The 20664-nt window shown below is 44.4% G+C and overlaps 1 protein-coding gene across 4 annotated transcripts in view; it reads left to right on the top strand.

Moving 5' to 3' along the window:
- The first annotated feature begins 1378 nt into the window (after window positions 1-1378).
- Window positions 1379-20664, top strand: part of ACER2 (alkaline ceramidase 2) — a 33949-nt gene continuing 14663 nt past the window's right edge. For 2 of the 4 annotated variants that reach the window (XM_007176800.2, XM_007176801.2), the window contains exons 1-4: window positions 1379-1624; window positions 9461-9575; window positions 10297-10438; window positions 17295-17432. In XM_007176800.2, the coding sequence (XP_007176862.1) occupies window positions 1517-1624; window positions 9461-9575; window positions 10297-10438; window positions 17295-17432 (503 nt within the window). In that variant the 5' untranslated portion in view covers window positions 1379-1516. Of the gene's footprint in view, window positions 1625-9318; window positions 9576-10296; window positions 10439-17294; window positions 17433-20664 lie in introns of those variants that run through there. The other 2 variants (XM_007176798.2, XM_007176799.2) reach the window with 1 other exon arrangement.

The following is a 20664-nucleotide window of genomic DNA, read 5'->3' as shown; positions in this document are numbered from 1 at the left end:
AAGTTGAAAGGAGGAGTGTGGTCTGGCTCTGGGGGGAGAAAGCTGGATTTCCTGGAGACTAGGAGAGGAGTGGGCCTTGCAGTTTCTGCCGGTGATGGAGAGCTGGAAAGACAAGTGATTGTCTGTGCAGGTACCTGTGGAAGAAGGACATTGGGGGCATAAGGCATTGGAACACCAGCCAGGGTCCAAGGGGACTGTCAAGCCAGAGAGAGGTCAGCCTCTGGGCAGGTTCTGGCCTTCCGGGTACCATGACGGCTGGAGCAAAGAGATCCTAGTGACAGTCACCTGACCGGGGCCTATTCTGCCACTGCCATCTTGACCTGGAATCCTAGAACTGCCGAAGGAAGAAGGACCAGAGCTATGACCAAAACTAAAATGACAGGCTTTCTCTTTCTTCAGGAATCGCTGGAACCAGATTAGCTTTGGTTTAGAAACTACAGAATAGTTACAGCAGCAAAAGCAAAGCAGTGATGAGCAGATCTGAGATCATGCTGAATTTGATTTCTAGCCCTGACACTTACTAGCTGGAATGGCATTGCTGATAGAACCCACTTCGCAGGATCCCCTCTGGGAGCACTAAGTGAGTGACACACTCGGAAGCTCTTCAAACAGCGCCTGGCACATAGTAAATGCAATATACCTGTCATCATCTCTTGTACCTGGGATGTTCTGGAGGTGTCATACCAGCCACACTGCATCTTTTGGGGACTGGGATAGCTGAAGTTTGACCCTATGTGTAAATGAGGACTACATTCTAACACTGGAGTCCACGGGACCGAGGGCAGGAAAGTATTCAAAACTGCAGAAGCGCTCTACCCAGGTGTGGGTGGCAGAGGCTGTGTGGGAGAGTCCTCGGCTCCACTCCAGAACCCAAGGTCTTCCTGCCTTAGCCCAACGCGCCAAACAAGCCGGAGGGACTGAGGGCTTTTCTCGGCCATGAGTGCAGGCGTGCCACGTGCACTCGGACATGTTCCTCCGACATGCAGGCAAGTCCGAGCAAAGGCTGCCACGATTTCGTAGGGGCCGGGTCCTCCTGGGTTTCTTAATTTCTGGGTTTTCAAATTTTTGCCAGGGCGGGCTCTGGCGCTCTTTGCGCAACTGGGGTAGGGGGCGCCTGCAAGTCTGAGCCGCAAGGTGGGCGTGGGCAGGCCCGTCAAGGCCTTTGCCACCTGCTGGCAACAGACGCGTCCAGAGGTGGGGGTAGGAGGAGACAGGTCCCCTCCCCGCCAGTCTCCCCTGCCCCGCGCACCCCGCCTCCGGGGTGGGCGTGGCCGGGGGCTCAAGGTCCCGCGGGCTCCCCCAGGGGGCGGAGCCGAGGGAGGGGTCTGCGAGCCAGTCACGTCCTACGCGGCAGAGCGGAGCCCTGAGAGGCCGGCCCGGGAGGCGCCACATCCGGCGGCTGTCCCGTGGTGCATAAAGCCGCCGCCGCTGCTGCCACCACCGCCGTTGGTTTCCAGCAGCAGCTCTGGCCTCCTCTCGGCTGCGGGAGCAGCTGCTCCAATGCCCCAGAGCGGCCATGAGCTCCCCGCACTGGTGGGACCAGCTGCGGGCTGGCAGCTCGGAAGTGGACTGGTGCGAGGACAACTACACCATCGTGCCTGCCATCGCCGAGTTCTACAACACGGTGCGGAGTGCGGGAGTGGGGATGGCAGCCGGGCTCGTGGGAGGGGGCTGTCCCCAAGCGCCGCCGCGCCTGGAGCCTGGACCTGGGTCTGTGCGTGCATCTGGGGCATTTTCGCTCCCGGGCCAGAGTCGACCCACGCCCCCTCCCCTGCGCGCCTTCCAGTTCTCCATCTGTCCTCCTCTCCTGTCCCTATCGCCGACATCTGGGCTCATCCTCCTCCTCTAGTCATTTCTTTCTGATGGCTCTATTGTCTTGTTTTGTCCTCACCTGTCCCGGAGCCAGTGCTCCGTGTCAGCCCATTCTTCCAGTTTGGGTCATTGGGGGCGGTGAACCCACCAGGACTACTCCCTTAGTCCCTTAGGATCTCTGTGGCGTGACGCACTTGGGTCGCATTGTGCGTTTTTGCCCTGAGCACCTGCTCTAGGAGTCCGGGGAAAAGGGGAGACCTCCCGGCAGGTCTCTGGGGCGGGGCCCACTCCGAAGGTTGGCCCCGCCCCAAGCGTACACCAATAATAGGTCGAGTTCCTTTGGGCCAGAATCAGGTTAACTGCTACGAGTTCTTATTTCCTTGCCTTTAGTACAGAGTTTCACACCAGCCCCAAGTTCAGCTCCCCCAGGCCTGTGCATTCTTCAGTTATTAAGCCTGGGAAGTGAAAGGGAAATTTGGGAGGGATCGTGTGCGTGTTTTCTGGACTTGCCTAGGTCTCTAGATGTGGGCAAGACGAAACTTCCCCACTGCAGAATCCTGTGTGCTTTTAGTCTTTGTGGGAGGGAAAGCCTGCAGTTGGGAAGGAAATGCCTCTTCTTTTTGCTATGCCCATGCCTCAGGATTCTGGTACCAAAATGTGAGGCTTTGCATGGTCATTTCTGTGGCTTTTCATTTCACTGCCCTAGCATGGAAAACAGGAACTCCCGGTTTAAGAGTCGCTGTGAATTTGAGGTTGTTCTTTAGGATTTCCCCCTTAGATTTGCTGGAGAGAATGTTCTTGGCTTGAGTCAAACACTTCTTGCCTGGAAGGATCTCCCATGAGCTGGTCCCTGTCCTATTCATTGATGAGGAAACTGAGCTCTCCCCAGGGGAGCTGCTCTGCGCACATTTCTGGCATGGCTGGGGCCACAATCCAGAGCCTGCACTCTCCCTCCCCTTAGGGCTGAAATCCATTGCTGCCCTCCCAGCAAACGTTCCTCCTTTTTTTTATGAGCGGATTAATTCCTCAAGGAAACCTGGCCCTCTGCTGCCCCTAGACGCTGTGACGGATGCAGTCAGTGGAGGTGGCCACCCTTCACCTATTGTACAACCTGTTTCAGAGCATGCTATCAGGTGTGGGCAGGTGCCTTCAGGGGATGAACTGGAGCAGGGCTGGGTGCTTGCAACGGCAGTAACTCAGTTTCTCCACTTGTAAGTGGAGAGTACTACTAAGGATTTCACCAGAGTTAAAGAAGAAATGACAGCTTGGGGACAGGTTCTCACACACCCAGCAAGGTAATTATCTGTGGAGTCTGAGGCCAGCAGAGTCAGGCCTGGTTATTTGGCCAAAAATGTTAGTGTATAGCTGCTCTGAGTCTGCCTTTAAAAGCCCCAGAGTGCTGGATGAGGGGGAGAGCTTATTTTGTCTTAACTTTTAATCTAGTCCCATTGGAGCTGTTCGTAGTGAGTGCCAAAGTCTTTTTTAGAAATGAGCTGTTGATCTTCAGCTGCAGTGTCTGTGGCTGATTAGCTCTGCTGGTCTGCCTGGCAAACCTAATTCTTTGGAATACTTGTAAACCGCAGAATTTGCTTTAGCAAAGTGGAGAGATTGAGGGTCTCAGAGAAGTAGTTGGCCATCAAACTTCGTAGAGTGTCGATCCAAAGAGTTTACCAAAAAAACGTTTCCTCCTCTTCTTCTCACGTCCTAGTTATCCTCTGATCATCATCATAGGACAAACCCATGCTTATCTTACGCCTGTATTAAGGAAGACATCGAGCTGTTACTTGGTGACAAACATCTCATTAAATCCTCATAGTAAGGCAGCAGGCCTAATTATCCACTTTACAAGAAAATAATAATCATTACTCATTTTGAGAAAAAAATTGAAGGAATAAAGATGTAAAATAAGGAGTAGACTGGGAGGGGAATCTAGAACCTTCTTAATGGAGCTTGGCAGTAGCACATCACTACTGCAACTTCAGTTACTCCTGGCTACCACTAGTTGTTCGCTATGTGTTGAAGCTCTGCTGGGTACTCTACAGTCACCCTCAGCAGTGGGTGCTATTTATTACATCCGCTTCATGAAGGGGGAAACTGGGGTCTAGATAGATTTTGCAACTTGCTAAGGTCAAGAAAATGGCAGAATTAGAGTTAGAACTTGGACGGTCCATTTGATCCTACTAAAATACTGCTCTTGCAGATGCAAATGCCGTTGTAGCTACTTTAGATTTATTTATTTAGCATGGTACAGGTATTTATTGTTCAGTCGTTCTTTAACTTAAAACTCCTGCATTGGGACCATTTGATCTCTAGGCTAATCATGGTGTTTGATATGGGGAAAAAAGTTTTGTTTAAAGTAGTTTTTTTTTTTTTTTTGGCCGTGCCATGTGGCATGCGGGATCTTAGTTCCCCAACCAGGGATTGAACCTGGGCCCCCTGCAATGGAAGTACAGTCTTAACCACTGGACCACCAGGGAAGTCCCTTAAAGTAGTTTTTTGTTATTGTTGTTTATTATAAAAGTAACAACATGATCATGGTAAAAAAAAAAATCAGAGTATGCAAGTTATAAAGCAAAAAATACCCTTCTGTCTCTTTTCAGACATTTTATAAGCATGCAAAAAACACGTGTATTTGTGTAAACATAAAAGATATGTGTGCAACGTGTATATACACACCACAACCCAATTGAGATCACACTACAGAAACTCTTCTGCACCTTGGTTTTTTCCCCTCAATTTGTCTTGGAGATAATCCCATATTGGATCATATAGAATTATCTTCCTCTTCACAATGTCTATACAGTATTCCATTTAATGGATTGACCATAATTTATTAAACCAGTCAATTCATTATTGGTGGACATTTAAGGCAGTTTCTGTTTATTGTTTTCATTTTGGTTTCTGAACAGTGATGCAATGAATATCCTCAAATAGGCATCTGGATGTACTTCTCCAAGTACTAATTCTAGATGGGAAATTGCTGTGTGGAGGGGAGTATTTACTTCAAAGGCTAATAATTGTTGCTTAATGGCCCACCAGAGAGAGTACTCTGGTCTGTGTTCCCACTGGCAATGTTTGGGAGTACAGAGCATTTTGCTTTTGGTCCCCGCAAATCTCCATTGCCTCAAATTTTGTCATTGTCCTTTGCATCAGCCAAGCCCAAATATCTCTTCCAAGAACACATCATGCCCTTACACAGTCTTTTACTTTTGCACATTTTGTACTGTTTCTTCTAAATACAAGTTTTATTGAATTGAGTTCCTTTTTATGTTTTAAGTTTTAAGGCCCAGTCACACTAAAGAGAAAGACTCCAGACCTAGTAGCTTTGGAGAAAAGGGGGGTATGCCTTTTAATCACCGAGCTTGGCCTTTGGGAATTCTGTTGGGGACTCAAGGGGACAGAAGGAAATCAACTGGTGCTGAAAAAAAGTCTTGAAGCAAAATATATGCCTAAAATCAGTCCATGATCTGTCACCTCTCCTAATCAGCTCTGCCCCCAATCGTCAAGTTAAGTAGAGTTCTCTTTATATGCCAAAGCCCACATCCCACTATCTGTAGGGCAGAGTTATCCATCAGTCAGTCTATCAGTCTCTCCATCCATCCATCCATCCATCCATCCACCCACCCATTTGCTGGGCAACTGTGTGCCTATCACAGAGACCAGACCTGCAAACAGTCATCTGGGTGGTGAGGACCATAGGAGAGGTATGTACAAGTCACTGAGGTGTTATTAGTACTCTCCTGGGGGTTGGTGTACTGTGGAGGTGGGGTGGGGGATTGTGCAGGAAGGCTTCTGAGTCGGGTGACCAACTTGTCCTGGTTTGCCTGGGACTTGCCCATTTTTAAAACTGAAAGTCCCATGTCCTGGAAACCCTCCTCAGTGCTAGTCATACCAGGACAGTTGGTCATTCCAGAGACAGAAATGGAGCAATGGAATGGATAGTTAGGAATCTGCTTACGATTAAGATACATAGACAGCCTACTCAGTCAGGGTAATGCCCCTAGCTGTTTATGAACTTGCTGTTCAGAAAAACTTACAGCCTGTTGCTTTGTCAGTATTTACGCTCTGTCTGGGAAAGTGCACAATCACATGCGTCAGGATGAGATTGCAGTGTGTTCCTGAGATTATTTTGGTACAAATGGCTGGTAGGAATTCATAGAATGAGGAACTTTCTAAGGAAATAATAAATTTTAAAATTGTGGTTTCCTTTTAATTAAAAAAAAAAAAATCTGTTCTGCAGGCATTGAACAAACCAATTCTCCAAAGGATAATCCAACAATAGGCTTTAAAAAATACCCCTTGGCTGAACTATTCAACTTTAGTGAGCCACACAACTTTGAGGGGAAGTTTCATTTCGCAGTAGACATGGAGCCATTGAATCTGTCTTTCAACAAATGAATCTTTTACCAACGACTTGTTTGCTTTTCCGTATTTCTTTAGGAGTTCCTTCCTCTTTTTGTCTTGGGGAGCGTCTCCCTCTAATTTGGTCTTTTCCTTTTCATAGATTGATGTCTTTTTTTTTTTTTTAATTGAAAAAAAAATTTTTGGCCGTACCATGCAGCATGCAGGATCTTAGTTCCCTGACCAGGGATCAAACTCGCCCCCTCTGCACTGGAAGGGCGAACGAAGTCTTAACCACTGGACCACCAGGGAAGTCCCCATAGATTGATGTCTTTAAAAAGCATGGTGGAGACCAGCAGGCACTGGTAGATGGGCTGTGCAGAAGCAATAATGTGATTTCAGTGTTATTTGGGACTGTTAAAATGGTGCTTCTAAATTGAACTCCCTAATATGGGCATTAAAAATATTTGAGGGGGCTTCCCTGGTGGCGCAGTGGTTGAGAGTCTGCCTGCCAATGCAGGGGACACGGGTTTGAGCCCTGGTCTGGGAAGATCCCACATGCCACGGAGCAACTGGGCCCGTGAGCCACAATTACTGAGCCTGTGCGTCTGGAGCCTGTGCTCCGCAACAAGAGAGGCCGCGATAGTGAGAGGCCCGCGCACCGCGATGAAGAGTGGTCCCCAGTTGCCGCAACTAGGGAAAGCCCTCGCACAGAAACGAAGACTCAACACAGTCATAAATAAATAAATAAAAGAACGTGAATTTCTTTAAAAAAAATTTTTTTGAGGTATCATAATTTTACTGCAGGTGTAATAAACGACCTCATGTTTTTGTGACTAGTGTGTAAATACATTTAAAGGTTATTGTATACATTGCTAGTGGTAACATAGATTGAAAAAGCCTTTTAAGGAACAGCTTGGCCATAGATAGTTGCACCTGGCTGAAGCAAAGGAGACTGAGAGAACCTGAGGCAATAAACATATACAGTTGGCCCTCTGTATCCATGGTTCTGTATCTGTGGATTTAATCAATTGTGGATTGAAAATATTTGAAAAAAAAAATTCCAGAAAGTTCCAGAAAGCAAAAGTTGAATTGCTGTACACTGGCAACTATTTACATAGCATTTACATTGTGTTTACAACTTAAAAAAAATTGTTTATTTTTATTTATTTTTATTTGGTTGCACCAGGTCTGAGTTGCAGCAGGCAGGCTCCTTAGTTGCAGCTCACCAGCTCCTTAGTTGTGGCATGCATGTGGGATCTAGTTCCCTGACCAGGGATCAAACCCGGGCCCCTTGCACTGAGAGCGTGGAGTCTTAACCACTGCACCACCAGGGAAATCCCTGTATTTACAACTATTTACATAGCATTTACACTGTATTAGGTATTGTACATAATCTAGAGATGATTTAAAGTATACAGGAGGATGTGTGTATGTTGTATGCAAATTTTATGCCATTTTATATAAAGAGACCTGAGCATCCAGGTGAGTTTGGTATCTGAGGGGGTCCTGGAACCAATCCCCCACGGATACTGAGGGACGACTGTACTGGGGTAAAAAGCTGTGTTATATTTATTCCCCGGCATTGTAGGTGGGGCTGCAAATTGGTGCGCCTCCCACTGGGGAATGGCTCAATAAACTGCTGCCGTCTGCAGCACTTACAGCAAGTGTGATAAAGCTCTATGAGCTAAGATGGAAAAGTTTGCAAGGCATATTGTCGAATGAGAAAAGGAAGTTGCAGAATGATAATATTGTAATATATGATATATATGTATTCACATAAATGCAAAGAAATTGAAGATTATGAATCTGAGAAGAGGGGATATCTCCAGGGAGGAGTATAGAAAGGAAGACTTTAGTTTTGTAATGTATTCTTTTTCTTACACGGAGAACACATTCATGTACGTGAAAGGAGAAAGTTACTTATAGTATAACAATTCCATTTCCCTCCCTCTTCTCCCCTGTCACCTACTTTTACTCCTCCTACTTCTATGTTTAACAAAAAGGAGAGCCGTGTTTAAATCACATAAAGGTCATAGGTGCACAGTGTGTGATGCAATTCAGAATTTTTAGATGCCCATTGAGGCATGAAGCCAAGGAGGTCAGAATGTGGTTGGGTGGGTTGGAGGTGAAAAAACATCAGCTTGGGGCAGTGGAAGGAGTGGCTGGATGCTGGCCCCAGCTCTGTGGGGGACTGCCTCTCTGACTCTGGCCAGCCTGGGAGCCTTTCTGGGCCCTTAATTATATCCCCTTGTAAAGCAAATGATCTTTAAGATCTCTCATTTTAACTCTTAAAGATCTCTGATTTTTTTTTTTTTTAAGATCTCTGATTCTTTAAATGATTCCAAGGAAAGTTAAAGGCTGTGATAATACGTAGACCCTTGTCCTGATTCTTCCTTCTCTGCTTCTTAGTAAATAAATGAGAGTCGGCTATATTTCCAGGTCTGGAGACTGCATACCACCTGGGACAGCTGAGGCCATTTATCCAAACTCTCGCCCAGGGTCACCAGTAGCTCAGAGGGCTCCTAGTGGGGAAAGAGGAAAAGGTCCCCATCAGAATGGGCCGACTAGAACAAGGTACCCCCTTCTCCAGAAGGATGCAGCCCCACGAGGGATTTCAGTCTTGAACTTCAACCAAAGGCAGCAGCCTTGCTCCTATCGCACCCCTGACCAAAGGTCTTGTCCTCTCTTTATTTCTCTCCCACTCTGTCCGTCTCCCCTTTGTAAAGACTGTGTCATTCCCATCCCCTCTTGTTCCCAGATGGTGACAGAGGCGTGCGTTAGCTACTGTCGTTGCCAATTCCTACCTGTACTACACCTCAAGTTCTGGAGTTTGCGATGCATTTTGTTTAGTTGTGATTTCCTTGGTCTGGACACGGGTTCGAGCCCTGGTCCGGGAAGATCCCACATGCCGCAGAGCAACTAAGCCCGTGCGCCACAACTACTGAGCCTGGGTGCCTAGAGCCCGTGCTCTGCAACAGGAGAAGCCACCACAATGAGAAACCCGCGCACCGCAAAGAAGAGTAGCCCCCACTCACAGCAACTAGAGAAAGCCCGTGCACAGCAGCGAAGACCCAACACAGCCAAAAAAAAAAAAGAAAAAAAGAGGCAGGAAGGAGCCCCCTAAAGGGTTATTAAAGAAGTTGTGAGTTTTTCTGGTTGTGCTTATTTTTTTTTTTTTTTTGGTTAAAAAAAGATGTATGGCCGCATTCATCTCCATTTGCAAAGGACATACTGGGAACAAGCTGCTTTACTTTTTGCCCTTTTACTTAATATTCATCTTTTCGTTTTACATTTTCTCCCCCAGATCAGCAACGTCTTGTTTTTCATTTTACCGCCCATCTGCATGTGCTTGTTTCGTCAATATGCAACATGCTTCAACAGTGGCATCTACTTAATATGGACTCTGTTAGTTGTAGTGGGTAAGTGGATTCGTTTGCGAGCATGGGCTGAAAGGGAGGAAATGGAATTCTGCACACTCCCTGACCCCTTTGAACATTATGTTTTGTAAACCAAAGTCATTCTGACGTCTTAGCAAACTTTTATGTTGTTTGCTAGATGCCAAAAGGAGGACTCTTTTGGGCTTGATAACAAGGTTGACTGTAGTTATCACAATTGCGTTTGAGAATTCATTTATGTAATAGCTATTGGTGTTGTGCCAGTGCAGTTTTCTGTGAACTTCTGAAGAAAGTCATGTGGAACAATTGAAGTCTGATGAACCTGTGGTTTCTAATGGACTAAAATAAAAGAAAACAAATTCTAGATGTTTGATCCTTCATTATTCTGGGAAATACTTGTATAATTTTCATTTCCTTCCACGGGCAGATTGGGAATTCTTAACAGTGAGAGAATGTTGACTTTTATTTACTGCCTGTTCCCGTGAGGGCTTGGTGGATGAAGACAGAGTGTGTTTGTGCAGTTATTAAAGCTCTGATGTGCTGGTGTTTGGGCCCTTCTTCAAATCCTCTTTCTAGACTTGAAGTCTGCATGCCTAGATGGTGTTTCTTCCTTCAGTTTCTTTTCTCAGAGAGATAGAGCGACCTGGTCATTGCTGTTTGTGAAAGGGCATTCCTTAAGCAGTGTATTGAATTTGTGAGTCTGTTCTTCTATGTGACCTTTTTTATTGGTTGTAATTGATTCTAGGAATTGGATCTGTCTACTTCCATGCAACCCTTAGTTTCCTGGGTCAGATGCTTGATGAACTTGCAATCCTTTGGGTTCTGATGTGTGCTCTGGCCATGTGGTTCCCCAGAAGGTATCTGCCAAAGATCTTTCGGAATGACAGGTAAGCTTGTACTAAATTTTTGCATTTACTACTAGGTGCGGTACCCAATATAACGATGTATTGGATTGGCCAAAAAGTTCGTTCGGGTTTTTCCATCTTACGGAAAAACCCGAATGAGCTTTTTGGCCAACCCAATATATATCAAGAAAAATCACAAAATAAAAAAAAAAAAAGGGCTTCCCTGGTGGTGCAGTGGTTAAGAATCCACCTGCCAATGCAGGGGACACAGGCTTGAGCCCTGGTCCGGGAAGATCCCACATACCATGGAGCAACTAAGCCCGTGCGCCACAACTACTGAGCCTGCACTCTAGAGCCCGCGAGCCACAACTACTGAAGCCCGCGCACCCAGAGCCCGTGCTCTGCAACAAGAGAAGCCACCGCAATGAGAAGGCCGTGCACCGCAACGAAGAGTAGCCCCCACTCACCGCAACTAAAAGCCTGCACACAGCAACGAAGACCCAATGCAGCCAAAAATAAAATAAATTAGAAAAAAAAAGAAAAATCACACCCTATTGAGTCTAACCTAGTGATGAGCTTATCATATACTTATTTAATATCCACTGATTGTACTGTCAGACCAAAAACAAACTGCCAGATAAAAAAGGTAATTTTAATATGCTTGGGGAAGATGTTATCTGATATTAGGGACAAAAAGTCAAATATCCCCCTTATTGGTACTAGCAAAACTAGAAGGATTTTCAGTGGAGGAGAAAAGACTGAATGGTAGTTCAAAGACCTTTGATTTCCTGCTATAATATTTCCTGAGTCCCACCCAACTCCACTAGTTTTAAATGTTTACAGTAGAATCCACACTGAGGAACTGGTTCTTGGAGCTATAGGTAATATTCAAATTGTGTCAGTGTTGCTTCTGATGAGAGCTACACACCAACACACACGCACACACACGCACACACACCCCTTCAAGCTGGAAATCCAGTATTTCAGGAAGGGATGCATTTTAATATCCATTGTGTTATTCTTATATGGTTATTTATCCAGTAAATATTTTTTGGACTTACTATTTACTGTGAGCTATTTACTATCAAGTTTTCTAGGCACTAGGATATAACAGCAAACAAAACAGCAACATCTCTGCCCTTGATGAGCTTACACTGAAGTTGGGGAGATTATGAATCAACAAACAAACACAGAAATAATATTATGTTAGGGTGTGATAGTGCTATGATGAAAAATGAAGCTGGTAAGGGGGTAGTGGTGACTTGGGGTGCTGATTTAGAGTTTGGTCAGAGAAGGTCTTTCTGAGGCACTCTTGTTATATCTGAAGTAACAGAAGAGAGTTCGCATCATAAAGATGAGAAATTCTCCCAGAACTCATTACTCATACGTTTCTCTGTGCACACTGTTTTGTTAAGATATATATATAGATAGATAGATAGATAGATAAACAATCCAAAAATATGGATTCAATCAAGCAAGCTGTGTGTGCCCAGGGAAGAGCTATACCAGGAAAATAAAAGAGTTCATTACAGTGTTCCTGGTACCCTGAGTGGGAATAGGAGCAATGCAGCTATTAGAGACGCAGGCAGTTCTCTATGGATGGAGGTGGAGGAGCGTCAATGAAACGTGCTGACTGCAAAAAGCGCATTGTAGAACTGTGTGTGTAACACCCTAATTTTAGAATGAATGAAGCCTCTTTTTGAGTCTATGTCTTTGTATATGCACAAACGTGCCTGGGAGGATGAGGACGGCAACTGCTACCATTGGCTATTCTTAGGAATTGGGGTGGAGAGAGAACTTTCACATTTACCTTTAATCTGTACTGTTTTACAATTTTTTTTAAAAAAAAGAGCACATGTTAATTTTTAATCCTAAAAAAATGCATTATTAAATGAGGTAGGGAGAAAACATTATTTATTTATTTATTGGCCACACCACATGGCTTGCAGGATCTTAGTTACCCGACCAGGGATTGAACCTGGGCCCCAGCAGTGAAAGCACTGAGTCCTAACCACTGGACCGCCAGGGAATCCCAAGAAAACATACTTTAAATGAATTAGCTGCACAGTCTTCATCCTGGGCAGCAGGATTTGAATTAAATAGTATTATCTCTAAATAACCATTGAGCAGATAGAAGTATCCTCAAGAGCTTACTTATCCAAAAATGAGAGAGAGAGAGAGAGAGAGCAGCTGTTTACAAGTAGAAACGAAAAGGAGGGTGTTCCTGGTCTTAGATGAAATACGTTCTCCATCGTGCTGAGACCTTCTCCAGAATAGAAACCGGAAATAGCCTAAGCCAATCTGCTGTGTTTCAGTTGTGTGTCTTGTTTCCTTGTTCAGCTTCAGGAGAATGACTGGGGGGTAATCAGAAAGCCTTGGGAGGTAGGGCAGGGGTGAGGTCAGGGGTGGAGGTAGATGCCACTCGGGCAGGGACACGAAGTGGCTTGGCCAGTGGGGACTTTTTGCCTCTGCCTGAGAAGCACACCCCTTACCTTTTGGCCTTTTCTATGGTCTCAGAAGGTGCCCACCAGTCACCTCCATGCTTTCCCTGAGCACACGTGCATTAGGTTGAGAGCTGAGCAACCACTTTGCTCTTAGATCTGATTGTTCAAGTCCTGGGATCTGAGTGAGAAGCTGATGAAATGGGAATAAGGGTTTTGTTTGTCTGTGGTGCTCTGGAGGCCTGGATTTGAAATTCCACTGGACAGTTTTTAATGTGTTCATAAAGGAGAATCTTTTTCTTTTCTTGTCTCTTGGTGGGTGCAGGAGAGAAGAAAATGGGGCAATGCTGTAGTAATGAAAACTTACCGACTTTAATAATGAAACACATTTTGAGGCAGGGAGGTCTGTGACCACCCGGGACTCTTCCATCGCCAGCACTCTGCAGCCTTTCTCTGGTGAAGATGTGAACTCTCTGCCTTCAGTTTGGGGAGAGTCCTTTGGAGGCGCTGAGCGCCCTATATGTCTATATCCGTGGCTTTGGAGACCCACCTGGGTTTGATTCCTAGCTTCCCTGCTTACAAACTGTATAACTTGTCTTGACTCTTCAACTTTCTGTTTCCTCATCTGTAGAATTAGGTGACTCATGGTGTTCACCTCAGGGTTCTTGTGAGATGATCCTGCAGAGCACTCTGTAGAGTACTAAGAACATGGTCAGTGCTTAAAGTTAGCTTTCGTTATTACCAATGGCACGTGGAAATTTCTGCCCAGCATTTCTGAGATATGCATACCAATTGAAGGAGAGAATGAACATTGCTAATTTTAACGAGCAAAGAAAGAAAAGGTGCACGTTATAGGAAAGGTAGCTCACTGTAAATAAGGATTTCAGCTCTATTTGTTGGCCTTCAATTTGCCAGTGGTGGGGAGAGCAAGCAGGCCAGAAGGCCAAACCCCTCTGTGTGGGCTTCACCACCCATGATGCGGGGACAGGTGACAGCTCTGCAGTGGAATGGCAGGCCAGACCAAAGATTTCGGGTCAAAACCAGGAATTCTGGAGACTGGGGAGTGTGTGTTTTAACTGCCTGAACTTACACGATAGTTAACATTTGTCTCCCCTCAGCCCCACCTTTTTTTTTTCAGTGATCTAGACTTTGCTGGAATATTTCTAAAAACCTATTAGGAGTGGTTCCAGTATGAGACTTCTAGAGAAGAGAGGGGAGAATGTGTTGGCTAAGTGACTTTGGATCAGACAAATACGGATTTCAATAACAATCCAGCTTTTTTTTTTTAAGCTCTGATGCCTCATTTTGCTCATCTGTAAAGTGGAGATAGTAAAAGTATCTACCTTAGGGGTTAGAAATATACGGGAAGATCATATCAAGTGTATAATATAGTGTCTCTTACACAGTAAAGACTCACTAAATGCTAGAAGTTTTTATGAATGGCTAATACAGATAAGAGTTTTGAAGATAAAGATATCTAGAACAGCAGGGAAATTATCAAAGTTCATATGTAAATAGAAGTAATTAGTGGGATTTTTAAAAAGGGCTGTCTTTCATCTTGCCTGGAATGTCTGAAGAATTGTCAGGATATACACTCAGCTGTTGATGGTTATTAATAACTTGACATTTTTGTTTTGAGAAAAAGAACTTTTGTAGACTAATTGTACCCATTTTCTAAAGAATTTATCTTGCTTTTTATGATGTTGCGTCTACAAAATGTAGGAACAGCCCTCACTTTATGATCCAGTTCATTTTTTGAATCCTGAATAGCAAGGTTGCAGGCTGAGGTTTGCCTGTCCTGCTCGCTCTCTGCCTGAATAACCTGGGGCCTCCATCTCAGACTCTCTGGGCTGTATCAGTTCCTTAGGAAATGGCAGGGGTGGACCTTCCAGGACCAAATGCTGGAGTCCTGTGAGTATCAGCGGCTTGTTCTAAATAGGTTATATTTTAGCCTTAAAGGGGAGTTTAAAGCAGTGGATCTTAGCCAGGGACATTTCTATCCCATGCAGGCCATCTGGGAAGTTTAAGGACATGTTTTTGGTGGCCCCAGTGATGGGACGTTTGATCATCCATAAATTCCATTTCACTTCAGAAGAGTAAAGGGGGCATTACCAAACATTTGATATAAAAAAGGAGCTCAGGGCCTGATAGGGCTGAAAACCATTGCTTTAAAGGGTAGCTAATGATAAGAACAGTAACAGCATTATTATAATAATATTATGATGATGGTATTGGGTTGCTAGATTTTAGTTTGGGGAATACAGGAAGAAGGGGTGCTAAGGGTTCCCTGACCTTGTGTTCAGCTTGAGCCCATAATGGGCTGGAAAGTTGAAAACAGGAACAGAGGCCACAGTAGGGGTTGTTTAGAAAACACCTGATGCGGTCCCCTTGCTTCCTGGATATTTCTAGCTCTCTCTGTCCCCAGGGCCTCTGGTGACTGTGGGGTCGGCTGGTGACCTCTGTTGACTTCTGCTGGTTGCAGAATCGTGCGTTCACATGATGTCCTCACTGGTTAAGCTGCCTTCCAGAAGTGCATTCCTGCACACCCTCTGGGGAGTGGTAGGGAGGTGTCTGCCCACATTACCCTTAGAGAAAGCATGTTTCGTCAAGCTTGTTGCCTTTGATCTCTTCTGCAGAACTATATAGAGCCTTTGCTGATTGCAGCACCAGCTCAGTCAGCTTTTCCCTGCGTGTGATATTATCAACAATGATGTTATTTAAAATAACATTTCTTCTCAAACGATGGTCATGGTAACAGAAATAATAGATTTTCTTAGCACACACCATGTACCAGGCTCTGTGTTGAGTGCCTTAATGCTTGTAAGAACACCATGGGGCAGGTGTCTTGATTTCCACATGGAACACCTGAAGCCTGGGGAGTTTTAGTAACTTGCCAAAGACCCCAGCGCTGCTAAGTGATGGAGGCAGAATGTGAACATAGTGGGTCTCATGTTGCTCTCCGTGTCCTGTGCCTGAATCCTAAACCATTGGATACAGAGAGATGACGCAATTTGGAAGTATCTGATTATGTGTGCATGCAGTCTAAAAGGCAAAAAAGCCTTGACGTGTCACAGAACCTCAAACCCAGTAACAGAGTTACTGTGGGTCCCCAAGGGCCATGCGCATGCTTGGGGCTGGGGCCGTGTCACGCTGCCGTCCTCAGGCTGAGCCACAGACTTTTATCCGGTAGCTGAAGGATGCTGGCCAAGGCCAGGAAAAGAACATAGTTCTCCTGAGGATTTGCTGCCTGGATCCCTTCCCATATACATATATTTTCCCTCTGGTTGAAGTTCAGGGCTACAATTCATGTTCATTCCAGTCCGAAAGTTGGCAGCTTGATCAATGATTTCCTGTGCCTTGATGATACGTGGTGTTCCTCTTGAAGAGATCCATTTGTATTTTGAAGGTTTCAATGCACTTTGATTTCTTTATAATGGAATTTCATTCAGATTAGCTTCCTAACTGTGACCCTTTCCAGGGCTCTTGGCCAAAGTAAATTGTGCTAATGAGGAATGACAGAAACTTCAGGAAAATCATGTGCCCCTAAATTTCAGTCATGGATATGGCCTTTGCGATCATCTAGTCCAGACTAGACAGGAAATTTATAGATAAGGAAACGGAGTCCCAGGGAGAGAAGAAGGAGCATGTCCAGGGTCACGTCGCCACTTCTAGCTCTTGCTACCGAAAGCACTTTCACTGAAGGGTGTAAGGATGGTATTGATTATTTTTCTAAGACTTGTCACGTCGAAAACCTAACACAAAATTCCAATGCATACTAGACTGGATTGTCAGTAAATATAGACACTAGAATTTTAGACTTTTGTGTGCTAGACACATAGGGCATTTTTTTTCTTTTAATCTAGGAAGTTTTATGGTTTGTAAATGGTCTCTGTTTTTCTTATAAAAGTCATACATGTTCACCTTGTAGAACAGGGGTTGGCAGACTATGTTCTTCATCCAGATGGGCCCCTTGCCTGTTTTTGCAAATCAAGTTTTATTGGTGCATAGCCATGCCCATTTACTTACTTGCTGTCCACAGTGGCAGAGTTGAGTAGCTGAGGCAGAGACCCTGTGACCTGCAAAATCTAAAATATTTGCTATCTGACCCTTTACAGAGAGAGTTTGCCCAATCATGCTGTAAAACATCTGAAAAAAAAATACAGAGAAATGCCACTAAAAAAAAATCAAGTATTCATATCTCACCCTTAGGAATTTAGGTTGATTTTAATTTTACCATTTTCATGGCTAAATATTTTGAAAATTTCTTACTGTTTCCTAAGGATAAATTCCTAGAATAACCGAGCCAGTGCGCGAGAATGGTTTTTAGGTTCCTGGTACTTAGTGCGGAATGTCTTTTGAGCTTGCACTCCCATCGGCAGTGCCCGTACTTTGCCAGCATTCAACAAACCAACACGACCTCCTTTGCTAATGGATTTGGTTTGCTTTCACCCATGTAGGGGCAGGTTCAAGGCGGTGGTCTGCGTCCTGTCTGCAGTTACAACGTGCCTGGCGTTTGTCAAGCCTGCCATCAACAACATCTCTCTGATGACCCTGGGGGTTCCTTGCACGGCGCTGCTCATTGCTGAGCTAAGGAGGTGGGTGCAGGTCTTCCTGCCTGGCCCTGAGGCTGTCCCTGGGATAGGAGCAAACCAGCTCCTGGTTCTTTTACTGCCCTTGAATGTGGAAGAGGAGTTACTCCTCACAAAGAGTAGTTCCTGACTTTTGGATTAGCATCAAGTTGCCTGGTTTGGTTCAAAATGTTAGTGATCTCATTTTTAGAAAGAGGGGAGCAGTGTGTGCAATGCATTCCAATGATTTGAAACTAGCTTAGGAGGAACATCTCAAGGACCTGGTGAGTGCCTAGACCAAGCTGCCTAGAGTTAATTCTGTAGAAAGGAGAATAGATGTGCTCATGTGACAAAAATAAGGAGAAAAGCAAAGTCCTAGAGAGGCTATTGCATTTACACACAGAAGGAAAAAGAAATGAATGTCTATATACAAAGCAGCACTGCTACTTTCTCTGAGGCTTAGTTTCTTACAGTCTATCAGGTAAAGCCTTGGCTGTTTGCATAAGCATTTTCTTGTGGGAAGTTGTATGTGCAGAGTTCAGGTTGATATCCAGAAACATTTTAGTTTAGCTCTTGTGTGTTTATGACTGTCTTATTCAGCCCCAATTAAAACACAACTCAACCACTGCCCTTATTGTAATACTCTTTGAAAATGCTTCTTTTTCTCTGCACTCACTTGTAGACGTCCATTTTAATTCATGACTCATGGTCATGGACATAGATGCTCTTAATTGAAGTCTTATATTTATCCACCTTAGTGAGAGTTTCTCTGTGTAATGTGTTATCAGCTTTCTGTCAGTCTTTGTTTTGAGTGGAGACATGTATATATTTCCTTCCATTGCTTTGCCTCTGGGTGTTGTTTTGATTATCAGCAATACCAGGCAGGGTCAAAGGTGGTTGAAGAGGTATTTAAACTTGCTGGCTGGCAGTGGAAGGACTCTGTCCTGTCTTGTCTTGTCTTGTCGGCTTTGAGTAGCCTTCACAGACCTGGGAAGTAAGAGACCCATTTCAGAACACTAACAGATCTTAGAGCTCTTTGGAAAACAATTATTGGGTTGGCCAAAAGTTTTGTTCGGTTTTTTTCCATAAGGTGGCTCTAATAGTACTTAGTTGTCTTTAACTTCATTCAAAACAATTTTGTTAGATTGTATGTGACAGCTGTCATATTAGCGTGCATTTAAAAAAACCACTTATCGGGACTTCTCTGGTGGTGCAGTGGTTAAGAATCTGCCTGCCAATGCAGGGGACGCGGGTTTGAGCCCTGGTCCGGGAAGATCCCACATGCCACAGAGCAACTAAGCCCGTGCGCCACAACTACTGAGCCTGCGCTCTAGAGCCCACGAGCCACAACTACTGAAGCCCGTGCACCTAGAGCCCGTGCTCTGCAACAAGAGAAGCCACCGCAATGAGAAGCCCACGCACCACAATGAAGAGTAGTCCCTGCACGCCGCAACTAGAGAAAGCCCATGCACAGCAGCCAAGACCCAACGCAGCCAAAAATAAATTTAAAAAAAGATTTTTAAAATTGGTGAATTTTTGTAGCCATTTTAATATTGAAGATGGAAGAAAAAAAGCAACATTTTTGGCTTACTCTGCTTTATTATTTCAAGAAAGGTAAAAATGCAACCAAAATGCAAAAAAAGATTTGTGCAGTGTATGGAGAAGGTGCTGTGACTGATCGAACATGTCAAAAGGGTTTGTGAAGTTTCGTTCTGGAGATTTCTCGCTGGATGATGCTCCCCGGTCGGGTACACCAGGTGAAGTTGATAGTGATCAAATCGAGACGTTAATTGAGAACGGTCAGCGTTATACCATGCGGGAGACAGCCGACATACTCAAAATATCCAAATCAAGCGTTGAAAATCATTTGCACCAGCTTGGTTATGTTCATGGCTTTGATGTTTGGGTTCCACATAAGTTAAGCGAGAAAAACCTTCTTGACCATATTTCTACATGCGATTCTCTGCTTAAACGTAATGAAAACCTTCTATTTTTAAAATAAATTGTGACGGGCAATGACAAGTGGATGCTGTACAATAATGTGGAACGGAAGAGATCGTGGGGCAAGCGAAATGAACCACCACCAACCACACCTTCATGCAAAGAAGGTGATGTTGTGTATATGGTGGGATTGGAAGGGAGTCCCGTATTATGAGCTCCTTCTGGAAAACCAAACGATTAATTCCAACAGGTACTGCTCCCAGTTAGACCAACTGAAAGCAGCACTCGGCGAAAAGCATCTGGAATTAGTCAACAGAAAACGCATAATCTTCCATCAGGATAACGCAAGACTGCATGTTTCTTTGATGACCAGTCAAAAACTGTTACAGCTTGGCTGGGAAGTTCTGATTCATCCGTCGTATTCACCAGACATTGCACCTTCAGATTTCCATTTATTTCGGTCTTCACAAAATTCTCCTAACAGAAGAAATTTCAATTCCCTGGAAGACTGTAAAAGGCATCTGGATCAGTTCTTTGCTCAAAAAGATAAAAAGTTTTGGCTGAGTAATATTCCATCGTATATATGTGCCACATCTTCTTTATCCATTCCTCTGTCGATGGACACCTAGGTTGCTTCCATGTCCTGGCTATTGTAAATAGAGCTGCAATGAACATTGTAGTACATGACTCTTTGAATTATGGTTTTCTCTGGGTATATGCCCAGTAGTGGGATTGCTAGGTCACATGATAGTTCTATTTTTAGTTTTTTAAGGAACCTCCATACTGTTCTCCATAGTGGCTGTATCAATTTACATTCCCACCAAGAGTGCAAGAGGGTTCCCTTTTCTCCACACCCTCTCCAGCATTTATTGTTTGTAGACTTTTTGATGATGGCCATTCTGACTGGTGTCAGGTGATACCTCATTGTAGTTCTGATTTGCATTTTTTTTGTTAATTAGTGATGTTGAGCATCTTTTCATGTGCTTTTCGGCCATCTGTATGTTTTCTTTGGAGAAATGTCTATTTAGATTTCCATTTATTTTGGTCTTTACAAAATTCTCTTACTGGAAAAAATTTCAATTCCCTGGAAGACTGTAAAAGGCACCTGGAACAGGTGCTCAAAAAGATAAAACATTTTGCGAAAGTGGAATTATGAAGTTGCCTGAAGAATGGCAGAAGGTAGTGGAACAAAAGGGTGAATACGTTCGGTAAAGTTCTTGGTGAAAATGAAAAATGTGTCTTTTATTTTTACTTAAAAACTGAAGGCACTTTTTGGCCCACCCAATAAATTGCCGATAAAGACATCTGAATGGATTTG

Source organism: Balaenoptera acutorostrata, chromosome 6 (genome assembly GCF_949987535.1).
Source record: "Balaenoptera acutorostrata chromosome 6, mBalAcu1.1, whole genome shotgun sequence".
Lineage (NCBI taxonomy): Eukaryota > Metazoa > Chordata > Mammalia > Artiodactyla > Balaenopteridae > Balaenoptera > Balaenoptera acutorostrata.
The sequence above is the reverse complement of the archived record's forward strand: the minus strand, read 5'-3'. Positions and strand labels throughout refer to the sequence as shown.